This window comes from Anabrus simplex, chromosome 11, assembly GCF_040414725.1.
Source record: "Anabrus simplex isolate iqAnaSimp1 chromosome 11, ASM4041472v1, whole genome shotgun sequence".
Classification (NCBI taxonomy): Eukaryota; Metazoa; Arthropoda; class Insecta; order Orthoptera; family Tettigoniidae; genus Anabrus; species Anabrus simplex.
Window position 1 is genome coordinate 27,303,092 of NC_090275.1, and position 26,930 is coordinate 27,330,021.

The 26,930-nt window shown below is 39.8% G+C and overlaps 1 protein-coding gene across 4 annotated transcripts in view; it reads left to right on the plus strand.

Moving 5' to 3' along the window:
- The window catches only part of LOC136883098 (carboxypeptidase D), a 209,028-nt gene that overhangs the window by 105,351 nt on the left and 76,747 nt on the right, over positions 1 to 26,930 (plus strand). For all 4 annotated transcript variants that reach the window (XM_067155284.2, XM_067155281.2, XM_067155283.2 and 1 more), the window contains exons 2-3: positions 6,648 to 6,822; positions 20,487 to 20,628. In XM_067155284.2, coding sequence (XP_067011385.1) covers positions 6,649 to 6,822; positions 20,487 to 20,628 — 316 coding nt within the window. In that variant the 5' untranslated portion in view covers position 6,648. The remainder of the gene's footprint in view (positions 1 to 6,647; positions 6,823 to 20,486; positions 20,629 to 26,930) is intronic.

Genomic DNA, 26,930 nt, shown 5'->3' on the forward strand with positions numbered 1-26,930 from the left:
TTAGGGTCTGTTGATAACCCAAGGCAGTAAAATAAGAATATTAATTACATGTTTATTTAATTTGAATAACTGTAACATTCAGTAGGCTTAAGTTCTAAAGATGTGAGCAGGCCTAACCAAGCCCATTGGGGCTGTTGTGTAGTAGGGACAATGAAATAAGAATGGTATTTAGCAGAATTTTTGTGTTACAGTAAATAATTATCTTTAAATGGCCTTAATTTTGTTTATTAGTTTCAAAAGAGATCAGTTACCATGTTCATTAGGGTCTATTGATTATCCAAGGCAGTAAAATAAGAATATTAATTACATGTTTATTTAATTTGAATAACTGTAACATTCAGTAGGCTTAATTAAGTTCTAAAGATGTGAGCAGGCCTAACCCTGCCCAATTGGATCTGTTATATAGTAGGGACAATGAAATAAGAATGGTATTTAGCAGAATTTTTGTGTTACAGTAAATAATTATCTTTAAATGGCCTTAATTTTGTTTATTAGTTTCAAAAGAGATCAGTTACCATGCTCATTAGGGTCTATTGATAACCCAAAGCAGTAAAATAAGAATATTAACTACATGTTTTTTAAATTTGAATAACTGTAACATTCAGTGTGCTTAATTAAGTTCTAAAGATGTGAGCAGGCCTAACCCTGCCCATTGGGGCTGTTGTGTAGTAGGGACAATGGAATAAGAATGGCATTTAGCAGAATTTTTGTGTTACAGTAAATTATCTTTAAATGGCCTTAATTTTATTTGTTTCTAGAGATCACTTACCATGCTCGTTAGGGTCTGTTGATTATCAAAGGCAGTAAAATAAGAATATTAATTACATGTTTATTTAATTTGAATAACTGTAACATTCAGTGTGCTTAATTAAGTTCTAAGGATGTGAGTAGGCCTAACCCTGCCCATTGGGGCTGTTGTGTAGTAGGGACAATGAAATAAGAATGGCATTTAGCAGAATTTTTGTGTTACAGTAAACAATTATCTTTAAATGGCCTTAATATTGTTTATTAGTGTCAAAAGAGATCAGTTACCATGTTCATTAGGGTCTATTGATTATTCAAGGCAGAAAAATAAGAATATTAACTACATGTTTATTTAATTTGAATAACTGTAACATTCAGTAGGCTTAATTAAGTTCTAAAGATGTGAGCAGGCCTACCCCTGCCCATTAGGGGCTGTTATATAGTAGGGACAATGAAATAAGAATGGTATTTAGCAGAATTTTTGTGTTACAGTAAATAATTATCTTTAAATGGCCTTAATTTTGTTTATTAGTTTCAAAAGTGATCAGAAACCATGCTCATTAGTGCCTGTTGATTAATATTGAAATAAAATGTGAATCTAATGTTAATAATTTAATCCCCAAAAATAAAATACAGTCTATTTATTCCCTAGGAGATTAATAACCCTCTCCATCAGGGCCTGCTGATTCTTCTCCATCTCTATTCTGTGCAATCTCTCCTTTTCCACTTTGAACTTATGTTCCTCTAATGCTAGTTGTCTTCTCTGGATTTCCAGCTTTTCTTTCTTCAAATTTATTTGTTCATTTCTCCACTCTTTCTCATCTGCTTGTTCGCTGAGTGGTTCGCATTTTAGAGTTTGTTAAAGAAAATAGCAGTAATAAATTTCCAGGATTATGCTTAGGTGTTTATAAATTTATACCGGACATGCTGAAATATGGTTGTTTTTTCTTTTGTTTAAAGAAACAGTTATATTAGAAAACATGTAATATATCATGGGAATTCTTTACATAACGGGGTGTTTATGACAGGTAGAAAATCCCAGTTAATTAGTGTTAACATATAAAAGGTAATAATCGTGGAAGTATGAAAAAAAAATTCGCAATGTTTGCCTGGAGTTGAAATGAAAAATCACGCGAAATTATTTCAGTTATTTCATTTACGTTCGTTTCCATTTTGTTGCTGAACAAATTTCGAGACGGCAATAATCTGAGCATAATCCTGGATATTGGTACTCCTATTTTATTTAACAAACGATAAAATGCGAACCATTCAGAGTAAAAATACAATGCTTATTTGCATATATTCACAAAATTGTCACCACCCGTGTCATTTGCACTCGAAGTCCCAAAAATTACACATTCCTCCGAGCGCTCGTAGTATTTGATCTTAGTTTTACAAGTTTGTCTGTATGAGGCAACGCAGCTTCTGACCAGCAGGCTGACAGGCCTCAAACGTCTGGTAGATAACGTTACGTTAATCGACTGGTGATAACCGGGCCGCTTATTTCAATAACGTAAGATGAATGGCTCCGATTGGCTCTTTCATCAGTGACGTCAATATAGCGTCAACCGGTTAGCGAACGGCTTGGGTGCGAAAACTCTCTATTAACTGCGCTTTTATCCCTTTGATTCTATTTTAGTTCGTGTTTGCGTATTTTAATGTGTTATTTTAACTTCTGACATGAATTATATATATATATATATATATCTGTATTTCCAGGCAATGCCTTATTCCATTATCACCTCTATTTTCTATACTTATATTCTAAAAAATAAGGGATTGCGAATTAGATCCACTGATTGTTTTAATCTCATAATCATTTTTCATCACCATTTATTTTAAAATCTAGTCAGTGGATACATTTTAATATTTTAACCATCATGTGATGTCCATTTCGTACCATTAGGGGCAAATGACCTTATATGTTAGGCCCCTTTAAATAACAATCATCATGATCATACCTTCCGTCTGACTCAACTGAATGGTCAGCGTACTGGCCTTCGGTTCAGAGGGTCTCGGGTTCGATTGCCGGCCGGGCCGGGGATTTTAACCTGAATTGGTTAATTCCACTGGCTCGAGGGATGAGTGTGTGTGGCGTATTCAGCATTAGAAATCATCCTAGGTACGGCCTTCATCTTCACAGACATGCAGGTCGCCTAATCGGCCGTCTACTAGAAAAAGACCAGCACTAGGCCTCTCCGGAGGCCATACGCCATTATTATTATTATTATTATTATTATTATTATTATTATTATTATTATTATTAAACCTTCTCCACAAATAGGTCCTCCGCCAACAATTCCTTCCTGATATGTTCAATTTTTATCCTCCGATAGGCTGAATAATTCCGCCAAGTTTCTCTACTATTGCTGGAGTGGTAGTTTGCATTGCTGGTGGGTGTATATCTCACACATTCATTTCCAGACAAGTTGTGGCTGTCGCCAGCCACTTCTTAGTGTTTATCCAGTTCCTGGAAAAGTAAAACAATGGTAAAACATTCGACATAGCCATGGTAGTATACGTTTAAGGAATATTATAGTTAGAGCTCGGTTTAAGCTGTAATAGGTTATTGTTACAGTTCGCTTTACGTCCCACCGACACTCATAGACCTTATGAGATGATGGGGTACGAAAGTGCTATAAGTGGGAAGAAAGCGACAGTGACCTTAAGATAACCCAAGCATTTGCCTGGTGTGAAAATGGGAAACCATCTTTAGGGCTTGAACCCACTCTAAGTGCAAGCTAAACAGGCACACGACCAGAAACGCAGAGCAGACTCGCTGATCACCAAGTCTGTTTCGAAATTCTGAATACCTTAATGAGTGCGTTGCGGTTCGAGATAACTGCGTGCGTCGTGTCGGGTCAGGTCGTGCTGATGACCGTTCCGCTCTGAATCTACACGTGCCTCACGCTCACCATGACAGGTGAACAGTACATTGCCTCTTATCGAACTAGTAAAACACAGAGTTAAGTGACTCCGTGCTTTACCTACCTTCTTATACGGCGTATGGCTTTTTATGATGGTATTTAGGGATTTGTAATAAAGATGTAAAGAAGGAAACACACCTCTCTGGTACGACCCCAATATTAGAGTATGGTTCCAGTGTATGGGATTCTCACTAGAAATACTTGATTTGAGAACTGGTAAACATTTCCAAAGAAAAGCAGCTCGATCTGTTCTGGGTGATTTCCGACAAAAAAGTAGTGTTACGAAATCGTTGCACAGTTTGGTCTGGAAAGATTTCGTAGAAGAAGAGTTGCTCGTCTAAGTGATACGTCGCGAGCTCTCAGTGAAGAGATGGCGCAGAATGACGAGCAAGTGTCAATGCTGCTTTTAAAACTAGGAAAGATCACAATCTATATAAATAAAATCGTAAGGACCGTGTGTCTGTACATTGATTATTTTGGCGAAATTTCCATACAGTTATCCGTTTCAGGTGTAATAATGACCATCTGCATCATTTTTAGCTTTGGTGTCTGTTTGTCTGTCTGTTTGTCTGTCCTATAACTTGAAAACTAATTGATATATTTCCACCAAGCTTCATATTTAGAATCTACCTGTCCTTGGGTAGGTTTTGGCGCAAATATCGTTTCAAAATTCCTGAACTGAGTGGGGATTTTTACGAAACCGAAACCATGATTTTGCACTACCTCAAAGTATACACAACCGAACTTAAAGGAAATCTACCTGCCTTAATGAAAATTAATTTCCAAACCTTTTTTTTCTCATATGCATCATTTCGATAACAGAATTTAATAAGGGAGATATCATTAACGGACCGTTTTTCGGTACAAATCCCAGCGGACTTAACGCAAGAGCGGGTGCGTGTAAAGCGTATTTCTTACAACTTGAAAACTACTGAAGATGTTTGAACCAAACTTTATATATAGCATCCATCTGTCCAGGGGTAGGTTTCCCTAGTATTAATATAAAGTTGGAATTCAGGGGGACAAATTGGGGCGAATATTCATTTGTAGGAAAAAGAGTTAGGGATTGGAATAATTTATTGAAGGAGATGTTCAATATATTTTCGATTTCTTTGCAATTATTTAAGAAAAATATAGGTAAAGAACAGATAGGTTATCTGCCACCTGGGCAACTGTCCTAAATGCAGATCAGTGGTTGGTTGGTTGGTTGGTTGGTTGGTTGGTTGAGGAAGTACTGGGTGACCCAAAAGTCAGTTTACATTTGATGAGCCAATGCTTCACGGAATATTGGAGGTAGAGAGGTAATAATCGACACACATGAAGTTTTATTGACACCAAAATAGAGCTCACAAAATATACTTGCTTTCGGGAAATAGTGGTTTCGAACTCCACCGTCGGCAGCCCTGAAGATGGTTTTCCGTGGTTTCCCATTTTCACACCAGGAAAATGCTGGGACTGTACCTTAAGGCCACGACCGCTTCCGTCCCACTACTGTCCCTTTCCTATCCCATCGCCGCCATAAGACCTATCTGTGTCGGTGCGACGTAAAGCAAATTGTAAGGGAAAAAAGTTATGATTGTGCTGCGGGTCAGTATTTATTCCCTCGACATTGTCACATAACGGTATATCAAGGCGCAACGACGATATGCAGATTTAGAAGGGAAGGCGGGCCGTGGGTGTGAGGGAAGCAGGGCAGCCGGTCGGTCTTGGCTCAACTGCTTGTGAGCGGTCAGGACTTATACACAAAACCCTTTACTGTAACTTATGTTCATGATAAGACGAAAAATCAGAGCCGTCATAGAGTACCCTAATAATTTCGAAAATATTCTAATTAACATTTATACAATGGTTCTACTTCACTATATGAGGGACCGTTGACATGGAATTTTAACCCCTTTAGACAACAAGAATCATCGATTTAGGATTGTGCTTTGGAAGCAGCTCCTTAGTCAGTATATACAATTTTTTTAAGATAGTTTCTGGAGAGGTCGTGCATTGCGGGCCGGGTCCACTGATAGTTTCAGGTTTATAATCCCTGCTCATCGTCGTCGTCTTGAATTCTCGTCATTCGATCGATTTTGGAATTATTTTTAACTTTCAGTATTGTGAGTTGCATTCGCTGATTATTTTAAATTCATATTGATCTATTCATTCTTCATCACCACGTTTTGAATTGTGGTCATTTGATGAATTTTGGACTTTTAAATTGTCATTACATTTAGTCTCATTTCGTATGTTAATTTCTTAGTAGGAAGAAAAATGTTAATTTATATTGTGTATTATAATATTTTTATATACAGCAGGATAGCATAGTACCATAGTAATTTGTTTCAGTCTCTTTCTCATTTATTCAGTACTTTATATATTTTTGTTATTTATGTATTTCATTGGTTAAGTGTAAGACACGAACGCGTGTCCCTAACTTTGCCAGTTAAATTAAACCATATCTATCCACTATTAGGGGCCGATGACCTAGATGTTAGATCCATTTAAACAAGAATCATCATCAATCAACATTTACACTAAGCTATAGCATTAACACTTAATGTCCATTTTGCAGATTTTTACTTCCTATATGCGATCTGTAGTTATAAATAGGGAAAGGATTTTTAGGCACGAATAACAATGCAATCGTATTTAACTAAGGCGTAAGTACCTTCTGCCCGCACAACGGTTCTGCAGTGAGGTTTGCATAGATATCAGAACCCCTAAAATGTATGCAACTCAACCTACAGAACTGTAGAGCGGAAAGATGACACTTGCGCCTTGTACAAATACGTTTACATTCTAACCTGTTAGTGCATAAAATTCCTTTCTCTAATTTTAAATGATAGCAACCCATGCGTGACTTCGTGTCACCTTGTTCTAGCAATCAGTTCCTTTTATAAATCTCCAAGTGTGATATAGCTCCTACGAAATGAACCCTCAAAAATATTACGATTCCTCTAGTTAAATAACTGTTTCTCTTTGTTTCAGGATGCGTCCCTCCGCATGGGGCGCTTCGTCGGTGCTGGTGGTGGTGTTTTATGTTTACGTGTGGGCGATACAAACGATACGAGGGGAAGACCTAGACGCGATCGCCTTCAAGCATGACAGAGAAGAGGGCAGTCTGAGAGCTGTAGGCTCCGGATACCGACCAGCATATTCACAGGTAGGAAATTCTTACAGCATGCAAGGTCAGCACATTCTGTGCTAGCGAGTGGGCATAGAGCCACACTTGTTTACTAGTAGTGAAAAGTTTTTATATTGCAGCGCCTTTTCAAAGATGCAGCTATTTTCATATACACAGGTCAATTATGTATTTTGCGATATGAAATAAAACAAAATAAACTAAATTTCTTTGCACATACAGTTTACATGACAGTCCTCTGTAACGTTCACCACACTGAGTACAGTCTGCGTCACCATTCGTCGTCGGGGTTCATGGCTAAATGGGTAGCGTGCTGGCATTTGGTCACAGGGATCCCGGGTTCGATTCCCAGCAGGATCGAGAATTTTAACAATCATTGGTTAATTTCTCTGGCACGGGGGCTGGTTGTAAGTGTCGTCTTCATCATCATTTCATCCTCATCACGACGCGCCGGTCACCTACGGGCGTCAAATCAAAAGACCTGCATCTGGCGAGCCGAACATGTCCTCGGACACTCCCGGCACTAAAAGCCATACGCCATTCCATAACCACAGAACCACAATTCGTCGACTTTTCAGTGGTTTACATGTAAAGGAATGAAATATGTAATTACATACGGATCCAGCACCTACTCATAACTACGGCTCAGATGTTTGACATGTCATATTTTTCTTTATATTATTTCCGTGAAAAATAGATTTTATATACGGTGACTCAAATTATGGCATTTTCACGGGTCATATAAAATCATATTTTAGCTTTATTAACGTTTTTTGCCATTTTCCAGTGATTTTTCATATTATGGTAATTTTTTCCCGTGAAGTTTCGTATTTTGTCTTACTTTCATATTTGTTATTCCATTTTTGCACACCTGCTTACAGTATTCTCATAGATGGATTTTTCACACATCCTAATTGTCTGCAATTTCTTACAATTATCTTTCTTAAAATATGTACATGAATTAGGAGGGTAAGCTGTATAGAGACAGATGCGTAGAAAGAGACAGAATAGTGAGCCTCAACAGAACTCAAATGATTTGACGCATTTCAAATATGTCCCAATAAGATCCTGCGATGTTCAGCGGTCTTTTCCCCGAGAGTTACATCTGAATTGAGAAATAAAATAAATTCTTATATAATAATTAATATTATTCCTTATTTATTATTAAATGTTCTAGATTTTTAAAAGTATATTTTCAATATAGTGTTAATTTAAAAAGCGGCAAGATTTTGAAGATTTCAAGTGTGTTACCAAGAAATTTTCAAGTCATATTTATTGTCATATTTCAAACATTTTTAGGTCATAAACGTCCGGGCCCTACTCATTAACCAATCAAGTCTTTAGTGAGATCCGCTAATCTTAATATCAGCCAGGCGATCTCGGTGGCATTGAGAGCTTTCAGTTTATACAGTTATTTAAGTAAGTGCAACGGTGACTATGTAGTTACAAAAGAGCAAGCTATTTGTCCTTGTGGGAAGCCAAGCTGCTGGGTACAATCTAACATGTTAATTGGTCTGAACAGCTCTCATCGCTTTATGCGAGTTAATTTAACAGATAGCCTACATAGAGTTACAAACGGCAAACTCATCAGGTCTCTAAGAACATTTAATTTTCTGCTTTCATAAAATTTCTGGACTGTTTCCCCCTCCTTGGCTGAATGGTCAGCGTAGTTACCTTCGGTTCAGAGGGTCGCCGGTTCGATTGCCGACCACGTCGGGCATTTAAACTTTCTGGTCAATTCCTTTAGCTCGGGGACGTTGTGTTTGGGTTGGTCTTAATACAAATCTTTATCTAAATACAACACACCACAGTACAAACTACCACATAAAAACGCAATAGTGAACATAATCCTCCATATTGAATTGGCGTCAGGAAGGGCATCCTGCCGTAAAACCATACAAAGAACCTGACCCCAGGTAACTCGGAAAATTCCAAGAAGACGAATACGAATTATTGTAGACTTTAAAGTCTGCTTGTAATATTCATAAAATAACATGTACTGACTGACTGACACATCGCCGAGCCAAAACTACTGGACATAAAGAAATGAAATTTTGCGAATATATTTATATTACAGTGTAAGGGAGGATTCTTGGATATTCCTTCACTAAGGGGTTGAAAAGAGGGTGAATTTTTAAAATGAGTATATCTTATATCTCAAAAACTGAAAAGTTACAGACTTGAAAATGGGTATTATTAATCTATATAAACAAAATGGTAACGACCGTGTGTCTGTACATTCACTATTTTGGCGAAATTTTCATTCAGTCATCCGTTTCAAGTGTAATGACCATCTGCATATCTTTTAGCTTTGGTGTCTGTTTGTTTGTCTCTAACTTGAAAACTACTGGATATATTTCTACCAGACTTCATATTTAGAATCCACCTGTCCTTGGGTAGGTTTTAGGGCCAATATTGTTTCTAAATCGCTGAACTGACTGGGGGTTTATACGAAACCGAAACTGTGATTTTCCACTCCTACAAAATATACACAACTAAACTTAATGGAAATCTACGTGCCTTAATGGAAATAAATTCCTAAACCTTTTTTTTATCATGTGCATCATATCGATACAAGGATTAATAAAGTAGATATTATTAACGGACGGTTTTTCAGTACAAGTCCCACCGAATTTAACTCAAAAGCGGGTGCGTGTAAAGCGTATTTCTTATAACTTGAAAACTACTGGAGAATATTTCAACCAAAATTCATATTTAGCATTCACTTCTCCAAAGGTAGGTTTTTACGTCCATACCATGTCATAATCACGGAATGGAGTGGGGGTTTATAGGGAACCGAAGTAGTGATTTTACTCTCCCACAATATATATAAGACCAATCTGAGTGGAAATCGACCAACCTTGATGGAAATCCATTTCTAAAATCTTTTCCTCATTTGCATTTTTTCGATAGGAGGGTTAATAAGGGAGATAACATGAACGGTCGGTTTTGCTGGCTAAGTCCAGCGGACATTGCCCAAAAGGTGTTGTGTGTAGAGCAGATTCTTTATCTATATAAATAAAACCGTAAAGACTGTGTGTTTGTACATTGACTGTTTTCGTACAGTTACCTGTTTCAGGTGTAATAATGACCATCTGCATATTTGCTAGCTTTAGTTTCCTGAAAGTCCTCATTTTAACCCCTCCCCCAAAGCAAGTTTGAGGCACAATCTGCCAGGCGGGCTAGAAAATTGAAATTTGGCAAAATTATATTATATGAAAAAGGAGGCGAATTAAAATGAGTATATCTCAAAAACGTAATATGTTACAACCATAAAAATTGGTATTTGGAATGTCCTTAAAAAGTAAAGAACCACATTTTTTTTGAAATTTCACTTAAGGGGGTGAAAATGACAGTTCTTATAGGCTTACTTTAGGGATTTTCAGATAACATCTTAGTGCAGTACCGAGAAACGATTACTTTGACCATACTGTGAAATCCTCGCGAACGAAGCCGCGGGTAACACTTGTATTTCTATATGACTCTCCATAATTGATCACCCAGTTACAAAAATACTCGGTACTATGACAGAACTTGCAGAAAGATTCAATTGGCCTCCTCTACATTCGTTTTTTGTAGCCTTTTTGACATTAAATATGTTTTATTATTATTTATTTATTTATTTATTTATTTATTTTCCTTAAATTGTACATGTACAATTTAGGGGTGGTAGATCGCGAAAGGGCAAGCCCCACATACACGGAAGTGCCTCCATCTCCATATGTGTACATAAACTCTACTGAATATTTACATATAAACCTATGTAGACAATTTTAAATTTACATACTTACACTACAAACACTGTGCCCTTAGAATAATAATTATCTTGATTTATCCCGAAAATATTAGAGTAAAAACACCCAGCCATTTATATTCTCACTCAGACCCCTGTATACACTCTCATTCACAACCACTCCCACACGCGCCCGCATACACCTGTACTTGCACCATCCTTCTTGCAATTCTATTTTATAAAAGTTATATACGTCGCATATGGGTTTCTATTTACATATACATTTTCTTTACCTCGCGGAGGAAGTGAGGAAGAGGAAGCAGCTTTACCTCTGATGGTATAAGGTTCCAGGTACGAGCAGTCCTTGCGTAAAACCATTTAAATATGAGGTTGTTCTAGCGAAGGGAGGGACAAGAGTAACTCCTTAGCCTCTTGTAACAGAGCGGTAATTGAGCTGCAGGCGGTGGAAAGGCGAGAGGTGTGTGTTGTCTGTCAGGGATTTCCTAAGGAAGGCTACGTCTATTTGTGTACATAACGAGTTCACTGGTGGCAATGACCTGGCTGTGTTTAAGGGGAGTGTTTGTTAATTAAACGTTCTGCTCGTCCCTGGATACCCTCTAGTTTCCTGATATTTTCCGTTGTAGTTGGATGCCAGGAAGGAAGGCCATATAATAGTATGGGCCGCACTAGGGAAATATAAGCCATTCGTAGGGCTTTACTTCTTCCTCCCGAGATACATCTACGGACGAAACCTAGCGCTGTATGCCTTACACCTCACTTCCTCCACGTATTTATTCCATTTCAGATTGTCCTTAATGTGAATACCGAGCAGTCTGATGGAGTTAGAAGTCGGCAGTTGGATTCCACATAGAGTAGGTTGGTTGTGGAGTGGTTGTTTAGCTCTGCTTAGTCTTATATATTTACACTTCTTAATATTTATATACATTCTATTTACCTCACACCACAGAGCTATACTATCCAGATCTGATTGGAATATTACAATATCACTGTTTTTCATGGCTCTGTAAATGACTGTGTCATCGGCATACTGCGCCATGGTCGAGTTCACACAATCCGGTAAGTCGAGAGCATAAATCGTGTACAGGAGCGGCCCTATCACACCGCCCTGAATCACTCCAGAAGTAATTGTGGTTTGGTCTGATTTGGCTCCTCCGCGTTCGACCCACCAAAAATGACCTCAACCATGACAACAGTTTACCCTGAATGCCGTAGTTGCTAAGTTTTAACAGAAGTCTTTGATGTGACACCTGGTCAAAAGCTTTGCTCCAGTCCAGAGTCACACAGTGTATTTGTGAGACATCAGTCTGCTCCAAAGAGAACTGCCAGTCATCAATGATTTTTGTTAAGTGTTGTGCAGGATTTTCCCGGAATGAAGCCGTGCTGGTTTGAGTTCAGCAGGCTTCTCTCCTTCAGAAAATCCAACATACATTCAGTAACTAGACGTTCCATACATTTACAGACCCCTAATGTTATAGAAACTGGGCGGTAATCATCTACGTTTTCCTTATCTCCATCTTTGAAAACTGGCACTACGTTGGCTTCTTTCCACTCCACAGGTACAGACCCGGTATTAATGAAATAGTTGAAGAGAACGCAAAGAGAGGGCGCCAAGGTGACTGCACAATTCTTGAGAATTCTTGCTGGCACTCGGTCCGGCCCGGGCGCGGCATGGTGTCTTGTTTTCAGAGGGCTCTCCTTTACTTCATTCGTTGAGAAATACAGGTTGGTTAGAGGGAAGAGAGGGGTAGATGTTGTCCTTGAATATAGCATGTTCTCTTTCTCAGTAGGGACGGAGAAGTTACTTTTAAATTTCCTGTTGAAGGTGTCTGCAATTTCTTGTGGTGTGGAGACTGCCGTACCGTTATGTTTAAATACAGATGGAGCTCTGTTGCACCCTTTACTTCTGAGAAATGCCCAGAATTTCTTGGAGTTGGTGTTGATACTGTGGATGTAAGAATCGTAGGAATCTCTGATAGATTGTTTAGCCTTGTTCCTAGCCAGCCTGTATTTCTTCCACTCATAATCGGTTGGATTTCTTTTCCATTTCTGGTACAGGCGGTCCCTTCTTCGAATTTCTCGCACTATCTCCTTGGTAATCCATGGAGATTTCCGTCTGCTGGTTATATTTACTGTTGGTGTGGTTTCTTCTACGCATTGAAAGAAAATTTTCTTCCAGTCGTTCCATATCTTGTTTGTCAGTACTGCCGGTGAAATCTGAGGTGAGAACGGGAAGGCGGTTGGAAAGTAAAGTGGATAGATCGTTCCAGTTTGTTCGGGGAAAAATTATAAACTGTTCTGGTATGGAGTTTGGGGGCTGGTTTTATATGGGTCAGTGTTGCAAGAATTGCCTGATGGTCACAGAATCCAGGAATAGTATTAAGAGATTGTACGTACTGTAATATGTTACTTAGGAAAAGATCAAAGGTTGAGCGTGTTGTTTGCATAATATGCGTGGGTTCAAACATTAATTGATGAAGGAATAAATCATAGAAAGCGGAAAGGAATTTATTGGCTAGGGGGTTATTTGGAACAAGTGCAGCATTTCTGGACCACGTAATTTCTAGGTTGAAATCACCGACAATATAAATGGCATCGTAATTTTGTTGTACATGTTGCACACGCTCGAGAGAGAGGATTAGTTCATCGTTCATTTCCGGCGACGACTTAGGGACGGGATAAATTGATCCAACAAGGAATTTGCGTTTGTTGCACGTCACTTCCACCCACAGTGCTTCGGCTGCTGTCTCCAGGTGATGAACTCGAGTTGGATGACATTCTGGCTTGGCTGCAATTAGAACTCCCCCTGCAGAGAGGTGGGATCGGTCCTTACGGAACAATATCAGCGAGTCAGGGAACATTACTGAGTCATTAATTCTGGTGGACAACCACGTCTCATTGACACATACGATGGTCGGGTCAAGGCTTTCAAGCGATGCGTGGATATTTTGTAACCGTCCAGGTCGCATAATACTGCGCGCATTGAAGGCAAAAAGTGATACATTTTTATTTACATATGTACATTTAGAATTATTTACTAAGTCAGTGGGCGTATCACTGGTAACTGTAAGGAACGAGTCTGATAACGGCGGCATTTCACACTTCCAGCATAACCATGTACGGGAACCGTTCTTTATTTTTCTGAATTCGGACACTGAGACTCTTGCGCAGGTTCTATGGCCTTTTAGCGAGCAATTATTACAGTGGACAAATAATTGGTTCCTCCTACCACTATTTCCGCAAATTGTGCACTGTTGTGGACCCGGGTTTAGTTCGATGTCCTCACTTAGGGCAAGTGCCAAGCACAGCAGTGGCTGATTATCTACAGGCAGTCTGACAGCACCGCTCCCGTCCCTTCGTGAGGCCGACCTATGGCTGCCATCCACAGACTTTCCGCACTGCACTACGTCAAACCGTTAAGAGTACATTTTTCACTCACCAATAGTTTTTTCCAATAAATTGTTTTCCAGGTATCCAGGAGGGTTATTTGAAGCGATTGCAGCACTTTTGGAGTATTGCACTGCACTCTTTACCACCAAAAATATAATAATACTGCGCATAACACTCAGCGTCACTTCTGCACACGCCGCCATCTTAGAGCACCCGGGTCATTTGAAATTAGCGAATCAAAATGTGTGGCGCTGATGTGCAGGCTGTGATGTGAAGTATTGGCGGATGACCATGACTGAGGCTCCATCATCAAAGAGATCTCATATCCTCGTACTCAGAAGATGTCTCCTGGCAACTATTCTTTAGATGCAAATAAATTACTCGTTATCAATTTGATATTCGGTTATTCGAAGAGATTTTTTGATAGTTCCTTTTTCCAAGTATTTTAACGTATTTAGATTGTGTGTTATCCCATGATGGTAGTATAGTAAGTGAGATTGAATCAAGGTGTAGTAAAGGTAATGCAGTGAGCTCCCAGTTGCGATCAACAGTGTTCTAAGAAGGAAGTCAACTCCCAGACGAAACTATCTTTACATCGGTCTGTTTTCAGACCAACTTTGCTTTACGAGAGCGAAAGCTGGGTGGACTCAGGATATCTTATTCATAAGTTAGAAGTAACAGACATGAAAGTAGCAAGAATGATTGCTGGTACAAACAGGTGGGAACAATGGCAGGAGGGTACTCGGAATGAGGAGATAAAGGCTAATTTAGGAATGAACTCGATGGATGAAGCTGTACGCATAAACCAGCTTCGATGCTGGGGTCATGTGAGGCGAACGGAGGAGGATAGGTTACCTAGGAGAATAATGGACTCAGTTATGGAGGGTAAGCGAAGTAGAGGAAGAACAAGACTACGAGAATTAGACCCGGTTTCTAACGATTTAAAGATAAGAGGTATAGAAGTAAATGAGGCCACAGCACTAGTTGCAAACCGAGGATTGTGGCGAAGCACAGTGTGTCGAATCCCATACCTAGGTGGAAGAAATTCACTGCCGCAAATCAAAGCGAAATCTGGCTCATTCGATAATGAACAAACCAGATGGTGACCCTCGGTCTTCCTTTCCACTTTCGGGTGCGTAGGAGGGAGGGGACAGGTGCTGAAACGTCTTCCTGGGAGTTGTCAGCTCAGTTGATAGGTGTCGGAGTGAACCGAACGTTGTGTTTCTAGTGAGTTCAACGAGGTGGTGTCTTCTGTGGCTCATGGAAAAGTGAAAAGAGGTATGTGTTCTCACTTTTACGCGTAATACAAGCGTTCTGCACGAAATAAATTATTTACAATGCGTTGTATAAAAGGAAGCGGTTCTCGAAAATGAGATTGTTTTTAGACTTTGCTCGATAAAAACTTTGGGTGCCTCATAGTGCCACTTTACTTTAAACATCATTCGATGCGAATTTTAATGTAGATTAAGGATCCGTAGTGGCTTGGTTGCGCACGAATGTGCATGATGGTTTATTTTCTTATTTTCAGTGACTATGTGGGCGTTACCGCGAGAAGAATTTGTCAACGCGTGGCGGTCATGTCGTAAAGAGGGGCGTTCAGAAGTCATATTTCAATATGTCATGAATAAATTTGAGCCTACAACTCTTACTGACACTCAGGTTCACGAGCTAAGAAACAAAATTAAGTTGATATCCCATACTATCAAAAAATGGGAGAGTGCAGGAAGAAGTTGAACAACGATACCGGGAAAAATTCGGTGATTGGTTAAATGGGACGGATATCATCGTGTTGAGTGAACAAGACGACATTGATCTAGCGTATGATCCTAAAACAAGTTGTGTCCCTAACAAAGCCGGTCGTCACCCTAAGGAATTTAAGAACTGTTCCGTAAAGACGAAGAAGCAAAAAGTTTGTGATATTACCGAATCGCGTAGTCTGGAGGAAGTCGCGTTTGCTGCTGAAGATTCTTTTCGATCAAACGGGAAAAGAGATGCAGCAAACATCGTGAAAGAGCTTTATTCCTCCCCAACAAGAGTCAAAAAAATTAAGAAAGCTCTATTTGCTCACAGAAAGGAGCAGGACAAGCGTCCATTTACAGCGGAGGAGCGTTAACATTATACCTTGACACCAAGTCTACCTTGAACAGCTATAAATTAATCAGGAAACGTGCCAGGATTTAGGGCATTTTATTTGACCCTCATATTACGCTTTTAAGAAAGATAAAGCTGCGTGTAATGCTGCGGAGGAAGATTGGACTATTAGCGATACCTCAGCTACTGTAAAGTTACAGGCAATATTAGATCTAACGGTAAAACGCTTAGTTGACACCTTGCCTGTGCGAAGTACTGACTCCTCTGCCGCCCTTATCAGCAAATGGAGATGTGACGGAAGTTCAGGTCACAGTTTGTACAAACAAATATTTAAAGACCAAAGTAACACAGATGAGTATTTGTTTCTGTTTCGTTCCTTTAAAACTGCACGTGAATGATGCCGATAAAACTGCCATTTTGACAAATCCCAGGCCTTCATCAACGCGTTATTGCCGGCCAATAACATTTCATTTTGAGAAGGAAACATCTGAAATGGTCAAACGTGAAGTTGAGTTAATTGAAAACAAACTAAAAGGGCTGACGCCATCTCTGGCTGGAAATTGTACTGTAGAACACAGCTTTCTGCAAACCATGGTAGATGGAAAAATCTGCAGTATTTTGACATATACCCCAGGCTCTCAAATTTGCTATATTAGTGGCGCAAAGCCAAGCGAAATGAACGCACTCATGTCTAGAAGTGTTAATGTCATTAACTACGTTTATGGTTTATCTACATTACATTTGTGGAGAAAAACATTCGAATGTCTAAAAAACATTGGTTACAGAATTCCATTTAAGGTATGACAGGTTCGTTCACAAACCAGGGGAGAATTTGAACAAAGGAAAAACAAATTCAGCAAGATTTTAAACTAATACTGGGCGTGACAATTGACGTTCCTCAGCCAGGATTCGGAACTTCGAATGACGGCAATACGGCCAGAAATTTTTTTCATGAAGCTGAAAAAAGTGCTGAAATAACGGGCGTCGATCAAGGATTAATAAAAATGTCATGAATTACTAGCTGCTCTTTCTTCTGGCTCTGAAATAAATGTGAATAAATTCAAATAATTTGCTGCGCAAACTGCGGCTTTGTATGTTAAACTATATGCATGGTATTATACGCCCGTAACTGTGCATACAATTTTGGTACACAGTACTCAAGTAATTGAACATTTTCTTGTGCCAATAGGAACTTTATCTGGAGGAGCTCAAGAAGCTAGAAATAAAGACTGTCGGAGGTTTCGTGAACTTCATACTCGAAAATGTAGCAGGGATTCAACGAATAGACTTGCTTAACATGTTGTTGATTACATGAGCTCCCTTAATAAACAAGTACCGAACAATGCCACGTAAAACTCCTGGTAATCTACCTATGGAAGCTAATGAGTTACTTAATGACTCCCAAGATCCTTTCACATCAAATGAAGACCAGTATAGCAATGACTACGATGCTCTGGACTCTACAGACGAATCAGGGGACGACTGAACATTAGATATGGTGTTATTATTAATAGGATGGCGCAAGGAGATGTGCAAGGAAGAGGTTGAGGATTGCCTTAGAATAGGATATAAGAAAGATGATCTTATCATAGACTGCCTAGCTTTTGCAGATGACCTAGCGATCTTTTCTGATTCCCTAGATACTGCTTAAAAACAAATTAACCAACTGAGAATCCAAGCAGCAAAAGCTGGCCTCCAAATTTCTTTCCAAAAAACAGAGTTTATAACCAACATCAAGCCAGCTCCCAGAGAGCTCATTGTGGAACAGGGAAAAATCAAGCAGGTGGAAAAGTTTAAGTACTTAGGCGAGTGGATAGTACCTAACAACTCTGAGAAAGAAGCAATCATGTGCAGAATCAACAAGATGGAGGTGGCATATCAGCTGACTAGGAATGTCTACAACAAAAGATCAGTGTCCATCAACGCCAAGCTTAGGCATTATTGTTTGGTTGTACGCCCGGAAGCACTGTACGCAGCAGAATGCCTTGCAATGAACAGAAAAGGTCTGATGGAGAAGCTAGAAGCTACAGAAAGAAAAATCATGAGAAAGATTCTTGACCAATCAAAGAAAATGAGTACAGGAGACGACACAACAGCGATCTGTACCAGCATATGGAGAGGATAACGGACACGATTCGGAAAAGGAGGATTAATTTTTATGGCCATATAGCACGCATGAGCACACAGAGACAGACCAATAGGATCTTTTCCTACTTTCTTAACACGAAAACCAAGGGAGCCTAGTTTATCGAAGTTGAAAAAGACCTTCAAGAAATAGGAATCACACTCGAAGACATCCAGAAACGTGCTCCTCTCCAGAAAAAGCTTCAGGGATACAAGAGGTTCCAAGAAAGGCCAAAGTTGAAAACAGGCAAGAAGTGGACTGATGAAAGAAAGGAGGCTCACAGAACGAGAATGCGTGAGTACTGGGGAAGAATTAAAGCTCAAGGATGCAAACGGTTGAAATAACGTGGTCCACAGCAGGCCGAAACGAAGAAAGAAGAAAGAAGGTTGAGATTGATGAGACAATTACTTGTAAATATCATATTCCTTTCACGTCTTCTATGAAATGTTTTTAGTGTAATCTTCACTTTTTACGTTGAAGTACAATATAATAATATTGCTTTCGTGTGTAAAGTGTGTTTATTAAAACGACGTCATAAACAGGACTGGAAAATGAAATTTTGTTATATAGAAGTATTGTTATGATTTTGACGAATATAATTTGATTTTTAAAAATAAAGGTTATTTTTTGTGCATATTTCGTTGTTCTATGTTTAATACCAATTTAAAATAAGTTTTTCAATCTGGAAGCATTTACGTAGTGCCTTCGTCTGTACCCTCAAGGTTTAACAAGAATACTGAACTGAAATTCTCATAGTTATTCATATTTTATCCAGTTTTAAATAGTATGTTTACCACTGTCATAAACTATAATATACACATCCAAATCGTGATATTTACTCCCGAAAATTGGCGATTCTTTTGTTGCTTTAGGTCTTCCTTAAACCTCCCCTTGCCCCTCACCCCTACATATTTACCCCCCGTACATCATACACTTTGGACGATGCCAGACATGAATTCAGGGACCTCTAAAACGGTATATTGCCAACTTCCATTAGAGTCCCAGCACTATTAACGACGTTCTTAATTTTTTTCCACCTAGAATTGGGATTCGACACACTGTGCGACGTTTAGTAAATTCACAGAGGCTTGCAGACTGAACGCTGGAAGGCATAATGGTCTATAATGACAATGTATGTATGTATGTATGTATGTATGTATGTATGTATGTATGTATGTATGTATGTATTGTACCCGCTCAAAGCCTGAGTCCCAACCAGCATTTATCTCAGGGAGTGTTAAGGTCCGAATCCATCGCAACTCATACTCAATAAAAAAACATTTTGAGATATAAGATCTCAAACTAAATGTAAGGGCGCCATCCAATCAGTACTACAGGGTTGAACGGGACACTCTAATCTTCATCTTTAAGGCTCATCATAAAACACAAATTATATATATTCAGATCAAAGGGAAATTATGAAGGCTCCATCCTAGGGACGGATATTTAAACGGTCACCAAGCGTTTACTATTCTACAAGAACAAGAACCTGGAACTGTTTCCTTGCAAATGCCAAAGGAGCATTATATTTAAGTAAACAAAATAATTTTTACACACAACAAAATCTGGTCCACCTAAGCCACGTGACCGGGAAGGCTCATATTTTTTCTTCCAGTGCCAACCCCGCGTTCAACTCCCGCTAGTTACATGGAGATACCCCGCCATCATTTCTCAGAAATTTGCACCCGGCTCTCTGCGCTCTTTCCACTACCTAGACTGCCCGGGGCTATGAAAACCTTCCGCAACTAGTCAACAACTCGTGCCTTTCTCTTTCCCCCTCGTCACGATTTCTGAGAATTCTAATTCTGCTGTTCATTGTTTTTGTGAATCTCAATGGAGACAACAGTCTGTGCATGTTTCACCATACCATCTCGGCCTGGCCTGCCCTTACTGTATGTACAGTAAGATACTATTTATTCTGAAAATGAAATATATATTCCTCAATAATTCATCATAATTATAATTGCATGACGCTTATCACACCCCCACCAGGGCGCAGTATGTATGTATGTATGTATGTTCTTTTTCCAAAGGGAAAGTTGACATCATTTTTACAACAAGTAAAAGAAGTGATGCAGCTCTTTTCACGCAGACCCCCGATGGAGACGAGCTGCACGTACCAGTCCTTCTGCCATTCTTAAATCTATGGTACTACCAGTAATCGAACCCGGCTGGCAATAGCGCTAACCATTACGTTATGGAGGCGGAGTTTCTAACAAGTGTGTAACTGTGATGATGAGAGTTTTCTGTATGGCTTTCACAACCTATTAATGTACGAGTTTTGAAGTAGCAATAAGGATGGTAAAGTAGGACAATGTATTGTTGCAGGAGCCATCGTACAACCGTGACAACAGAGATCAACTCCAGTTCGAGTATCACAACTATGATGAGCTTACAAAATTCTTGAGGACCACGTCTGTGAAGTTCCCCAACCTAACAGCACTCTATTCCATTGGCAAATCCGTGCAAGGTAAGTTTCCCTTTAAGTCAAAGACATCTAAATTACCAGCTGCGTCTAAAAAATGTTCCAACACTGACCAATGACAGAAATGGAATGTTCATCGACCCGTGGTCCTTGTTCCCTTCTCAATCAATAGTCTGCTGCCAATGTTTTGGAAATATTTGAAATCAGCAAAAGGAAATAGCTTCTTCGTTTCCGGGTGAACTGTCGCCACCTTCTGCGTAGTTAGTATGTTACTTATTTATTAATCGTATGATGAATCAAAGTTATTTACTTATACATTTTATATACAAAGTTTGTGGGCAAATGTACACCGTCACAAGCTCGTGCTGTCTTACAATTCTAGGTCTAGTTCTGACTCATTCTGTTGCTTCAACTGATGTATGATGGATGTCCGTTATCGTTCCTCTGAAAGTACGAAGGGGACAGTCGGCAAGAGTGTGGTCGGCAGTCTGCAAGGAGACACCACAGTCTACATTGCTTCATGCCCTACACTTGTCCCGCAGGTGATGCTAAGAAATCAAGAAATAAGACTAGACCGAACTGTTGAAAAAGTATGAATAAGATATGCGGTCCTTTTCAGGACCTTCAATTTCGTAGAATTGGACCATCTCTGCGTATTTGTCAGCTGAATATCGAAGGAATAAGTCGAGCAAAATGTGAATATATTTCCAGGTTCACAGAAATATGCACTTGATGTCATCTCCAAGAAACACACACAGCAGACGAACAATTACAGAGTAGAGGGGAAAATACAGGCTTTAAATTGATAACGTCTAATTACCATCAAAATGATAGCCTTACATCTTACGTCAAGAATCGCACAACAAAGCATCAACTGCTGTCGGTAAACCCAAAAAATGACATCTTTACTACTACAATTAGAGCCTCCGTGGCTCAGATGGCAGCGCGTCAGCCTCTCACTGCTGGATACCGTGGTTCAAATCTCGGTCACTCCATGTGAAATTTGTGCTGGACAAAGCGGAGGCGGGACAGGTTTTCTCCGGGTACTCCGGGTTTTCCCTGTCATCTTTCATTCCAGTAACACTCTCCATTCTCATTTCATAGCATCTATCAGTCATTAATAAATCACTTTGGGAGTGGCGACCCCATCGTACTAACAGCCTATATCTGCTTCATTCATCACATCCCTGACCCGGTCAATGACTGGAAAACAGGTTGTAGGTTTTCATTTTCACTACTACAATTGAAATTGAAATTAAAATTGAAAACCTCACAATAGTTAATGTATACAAGCCCCCTGTGACTTTTTCACCTATCCCGCCTTTACCACCCCAGCAATATCGAACTATGTTCCTTGTTTTCAATTTGGACCAGGTGCTCAATCATCTGTTCTTCCAGGTTACAATCACATATTGGTGAACTGATCCAACCCCACCTGTACCTGAAATAATTGCAACAACCATGCCCAGTCCTTAACCTGTTGATACGGCACCAGAGGTTCCTCGGTAGGTCAAAACCGTTTGGCTTCTTTGTGGGATCAAGATGGTGCGCACTTGTTCCCAATGTTCCAGTTGACCACTCATGTGTCCAGCTTTCATTTAGGTCAAACCCATCTGCAATGAGTTGCCCTGCAATGATACTTGCTGGTCTTCTTGATTGCAGTCGCTGCAGTGACGGATGACAAGACCTCTTGGTGCAGTGGCAAAGAGGGTGATGCAAAGATTTTCTTAGCTTCCCTTAGTAGAGCTTGCTTCCACTTTAAGTGAGGTGGAGGGATGTGACTCAGTACAGGTAGCCAGTGACATGGAGTTGATTTGATGGTACCAGTAATGCAACGCAGCATGTACTAATTGTATAATTAATTGTGTTGACAGGTGGATCTTTATTAATCCTGTTTCTCACAGGTTGATGAACCATTCATAGTCAATACGGATCTAATAGGAACCAAAATTGGCTAAGAGTTTATTAACACACAATCACATTATCAGAGAAATCTCTTGCTTGGTTATAACATGTATTTTACCGCACTGTACATAAGACAGATATTGTTCTTTGAGTCACCAGTCCATAGACTGGTTTGATGCAGTTCTCAATGCCACCCTATCCTGCGATAACCATTTCATTTCTACGTAACTACTGAATCCTAAATCTGCTCTAATCTGCTTGTCACATTCATACCTTGGTCTACCCCTACCGTTCTTATCTCCTACATGTCCTTCAAAAACCAACTGAACAAGTCCTGGGTGTCTTAAGATGTGCCTTATCATTCTATCTCTTCTCGTCAAATTTAGCCAAATCGATCTCCTCTCACCAATTCTGTTCAGTATCTCGTCATTCGTGATTCGATCTATCCATTTCGCCTTCAGCATTCTTCTGTAACACCACATTTCAAAAGCTTCTATTCTTTCTTTCTGAGCTAGTTAACGTCCATGTTTCACTTCCATACAATGCCACGCTGGAGGTGAAAGTCTTCAGAAAACGTCTAATGGCTATATCAATGTTCGAAGTGAGCAAATTTCTTTTCTTAAGAAAGCTCCTCCTTGCTTGTGCTAGTCTGCATTTTATGTCGTCCTTACTTCTGCCATCGTTAGTTATTTTACTATCCAAGTAACAATAGGATAGGGTGCCACGGATACCTGCATCAAACCAGTCTATGGACTGATGACCCAATAAAAACAATAAGATATACTCTTTGCAATGGTTGTAAAGAAACCATATTGTTATGTGTGTCATAATTAACATAATATACGAAGTAATTTGGAAGCTTTTCCTTTACATCAAAATGGTAATCAAAACCGCTATACTGAGCTCGATAGCTGTAGTCGCTTAAGTACGGCCAGTATCCAGTATTCGGGAGATAGTGGGTTCGAGCCCCACTGTCGGCAGCCTTGAAAATGGTTTTCCGTGGTTTCCCATTTTCACAACAGGCAGACGTAAAACAAACAGCAAAACCGCTATGGGCCTATGAGACCCTCCCTTGGTCCAAGTGAAGACTAATTTGTCTATTTACAAATAGGCCTACCATTGATTTTTCACTTCAGCCTTTCTCAAATAGCTTCCAATAATACACAAATTTTTTGTCAGTTGCTTTACGTCGCACCGACACAGATAGGTCCTATGGCGACGATGGGACAGGAAAGGGCTGGGAGTGGGAAGGAAGCGGCCATGGCCTTAATTAAGGTACAGCCCCAGCATTTGCCTGGTGTGAAAATGGGAAACCACGGAAAACCATTTTCAGGGCTGCCGACAGTGGGGTTCGAACCTACTATCTCCCGAATACTGGATACTGGCCGCACTTAAGCGACTGCAGCTATCGAGCTCGGTAATACACAAAAATGACAACAGGTGATTACTGTTAAATTTCGTTTTTTACAGTTGGTTTACGTCGCACCGACACAGACAGGTCTTTTGGCGACGATGCAACAGGAAAGGGCTAGGAGTGGGAAGGAAGCGGGCGTGGCTTTAAAACTAAGGTATAGCCCCAGCATTTACCTGGTGTGAAAATGGGAACCCACGGAAAACCATCTTCAGGACTGCCGACAGTGGGGTTTAAACACACTATCTCCCGGATGCAAGCTCACAGCTGTGTGCTCCTAACCGCACGGCCAATTCGCCTGGTTTAGCCTCTTAATATGTGTGCATAAATGCCATTGTAGTGTAGTTAATTAATGTTGAAGTGCAGGCAGATTTCTATTCAGCCAGTATCATCGGATTATTATTATTATTATTATTATTATTATTATTATTATTACCGTAAAAAAGAGAATAAACATAGACTCAGACGACTATGTATCAGTAATCAAGTTTCGGCCAATCCCTCTCAACAAAAATAAGAACGAACCTACCATAATTCGCTTTGACACAAAAAAGCTCAGAGAAAGAGAGAATGAATTCAAAGAACTTGCCCAACCAGTGGAAAAAGACTTCAACAGCACAAGAAAGCAGATGATGCAAGCTGCAAAAGGAGTGGCGGAAATCAAGAAGAGGAAGAAGCACACGTGGTGGAACGATAACTGCGAGAAGACCTTAGGGGATCGTCTGAATGCCTGGAAAAAGTATCACACCTCGAAAAAAGAAGATTGGAAGATGTACAAAACACAACAAGCACAAACAGCAAAAATAATACGCAGCGAGAAACGCAAGTATGAAAAGGAACTACTGGACAAGATTGAGCAAGACTTTCATAGAGGTGAGACCCGTGAACACTTCAGAAATTTTAATAAGAAGGTACAAGGATACAAGGCACCTTCCCTTTGCTTTCTAAGGAAAGATAGAACTCTTGCAACATCAAATGAAGAAAACTGCAAAATCTTAGCTAAGTATTTTAACGACCTTCTAAACTGTGCAAAACCAGCCAACCCCATCAAAACAAACAAACCAGTGAGCCAAAACCTGCCATCTTCTCCACCAAATCGCGATGAAATCAAATGCCACATAAAGAGACTGAAAAATAACAAGGCTCCTGGTGAAGACTCCATGATTGCAGAACTATGGAAACATGCCCCGGAAGAAGCAATTGACATCCTACACCAAACCATTGTAGATATATGGGAAAAAGAACAACTACCAGAGGACGAAGCTAGCCTTGATCCATCCTTTACACAAGAAAGGAAATATAAGAGATGTGAACAATTACCGTGGAATTTCTCTTCTGCCAGTAGCCTACAAAATCCTGTCACTATCCATCCTTGAAAGACTAGAACAGCAAATTGAGCACAAACTCGGGGAATACCAAGCAGGTTTTCGGAAAGGCCGATGAAGTGCAGAACAAATTCTCAACCTAAAAACCATAATAAGATACCATATGCTGAGAGGTCGAACCTATGTATCTACATTTGTAGACTTCAGGAAAGCATACGACTCCATCGACCGTGATGTGTTGCTTAATATCCTTGCAGAAATGGGAGTCGATAAGAAACTGCTGGCGATAATAAGGGCAACACTAACTAATACCAAATCCAAAGTAAAATTCCAAGGATGTGTCTCTGAACCCTTTGAGATCAAGACAGGCGTTCGACAGGGAGATTGGCTGTCACCTCTTTTGTTCAACTGCGTACTTGAGAAGGTAATACAGGAGTGGCGAAAGACGTTAAAAGAAAGAAACCTTTACAAACCCGTAAGGATTGGGACAGAGAAAAATGGAGTGGAAATAGATTGCTTAGCGTTCGCTGATGATATAGCCCTTATGGCAGAAAATTTCGAAAGTGCAACAGAACAGATCAATGTGTTGAAGGAAGTAGCAGAACAAACAGGTTTACAAATTTCCTTTCAAAAGACAGAAGTAATGTCAAATATCAAAGATGATACGGCACAACTAAACACCAAATATGGAATGATAAACCGTGTTAGTAAATTTAAATACCTTGGGGAATGGATTCAGCAAAATGGACTTGACAAAGAGGCCATAGCAGCAAGAATCAAGAAAATGGAAGTCACTTTCCAAACCACCCGCAACATTTACAACAAAAAGTGCTTTTCCCTGAACACAAAAATTCGTCACTACAACACTGTCATCAAACCAGTATCACTGTATGCATCTGAATGCCTTATCCTGTCCGAGAAATGTTTGCTTGCGGATTTAGAGAGGAAAGAAAGAAAGAAAGATCTTACACACCATACTTGGTCCAAACTACAACAATGGCATCTACATTAGAAAATCCAGGCAAGAAATATACTCTAAGATAGAGAAGATCACGGACACAATGCGTAAAGGCAGAGTTCGCTTCTACGGTCATATACGACGGATAATTGACTCTCGATGGACGAAACGTATCTTCAGTATATTTGACGCAAAACCAAAAACGGCAATGCCATGGTACGTTAATGTCAAGAAAGATCTTAAAGAACTGGGCCTACAAGCAGAAGATGCAAAAGACCGAAATCTTTTCAGAGCAGCCATCAAGACTTTTGGGACTTTCCGGGACGAAAAACGGGCAACTGGTACTAAATGGACAGAAGAACGTCGTGCTAAACACAGTGAGCTAATGAAGACGATGTGGATCAAGCGAAAGACGAACAAATGCCAGAATGTAAAGTGAGGCTTATCGTGGTCCCTAGTTGGCCGATTAGCGAAGTTGAATGAATGAATTATTATTATTATTATTATTATTATTATTATTATTATTATTATTATTATTATTATTATTATTATTATTATTATTATCCATCGAAAAGTATCGTGGTGCTGGTTAGTGAAAACTGGGCCGATTGTAGAGGGGGTAGAGATGGCGGCACAGTCCTGCCAGAGTAAAATGTCACGACTGCCACTGGATGACAGGACATTGATAGAATGGTGGCGGTGCGCTACCACATAGCCTCTCCTCAGCTGAGTGGGTACTGCTGCTAGT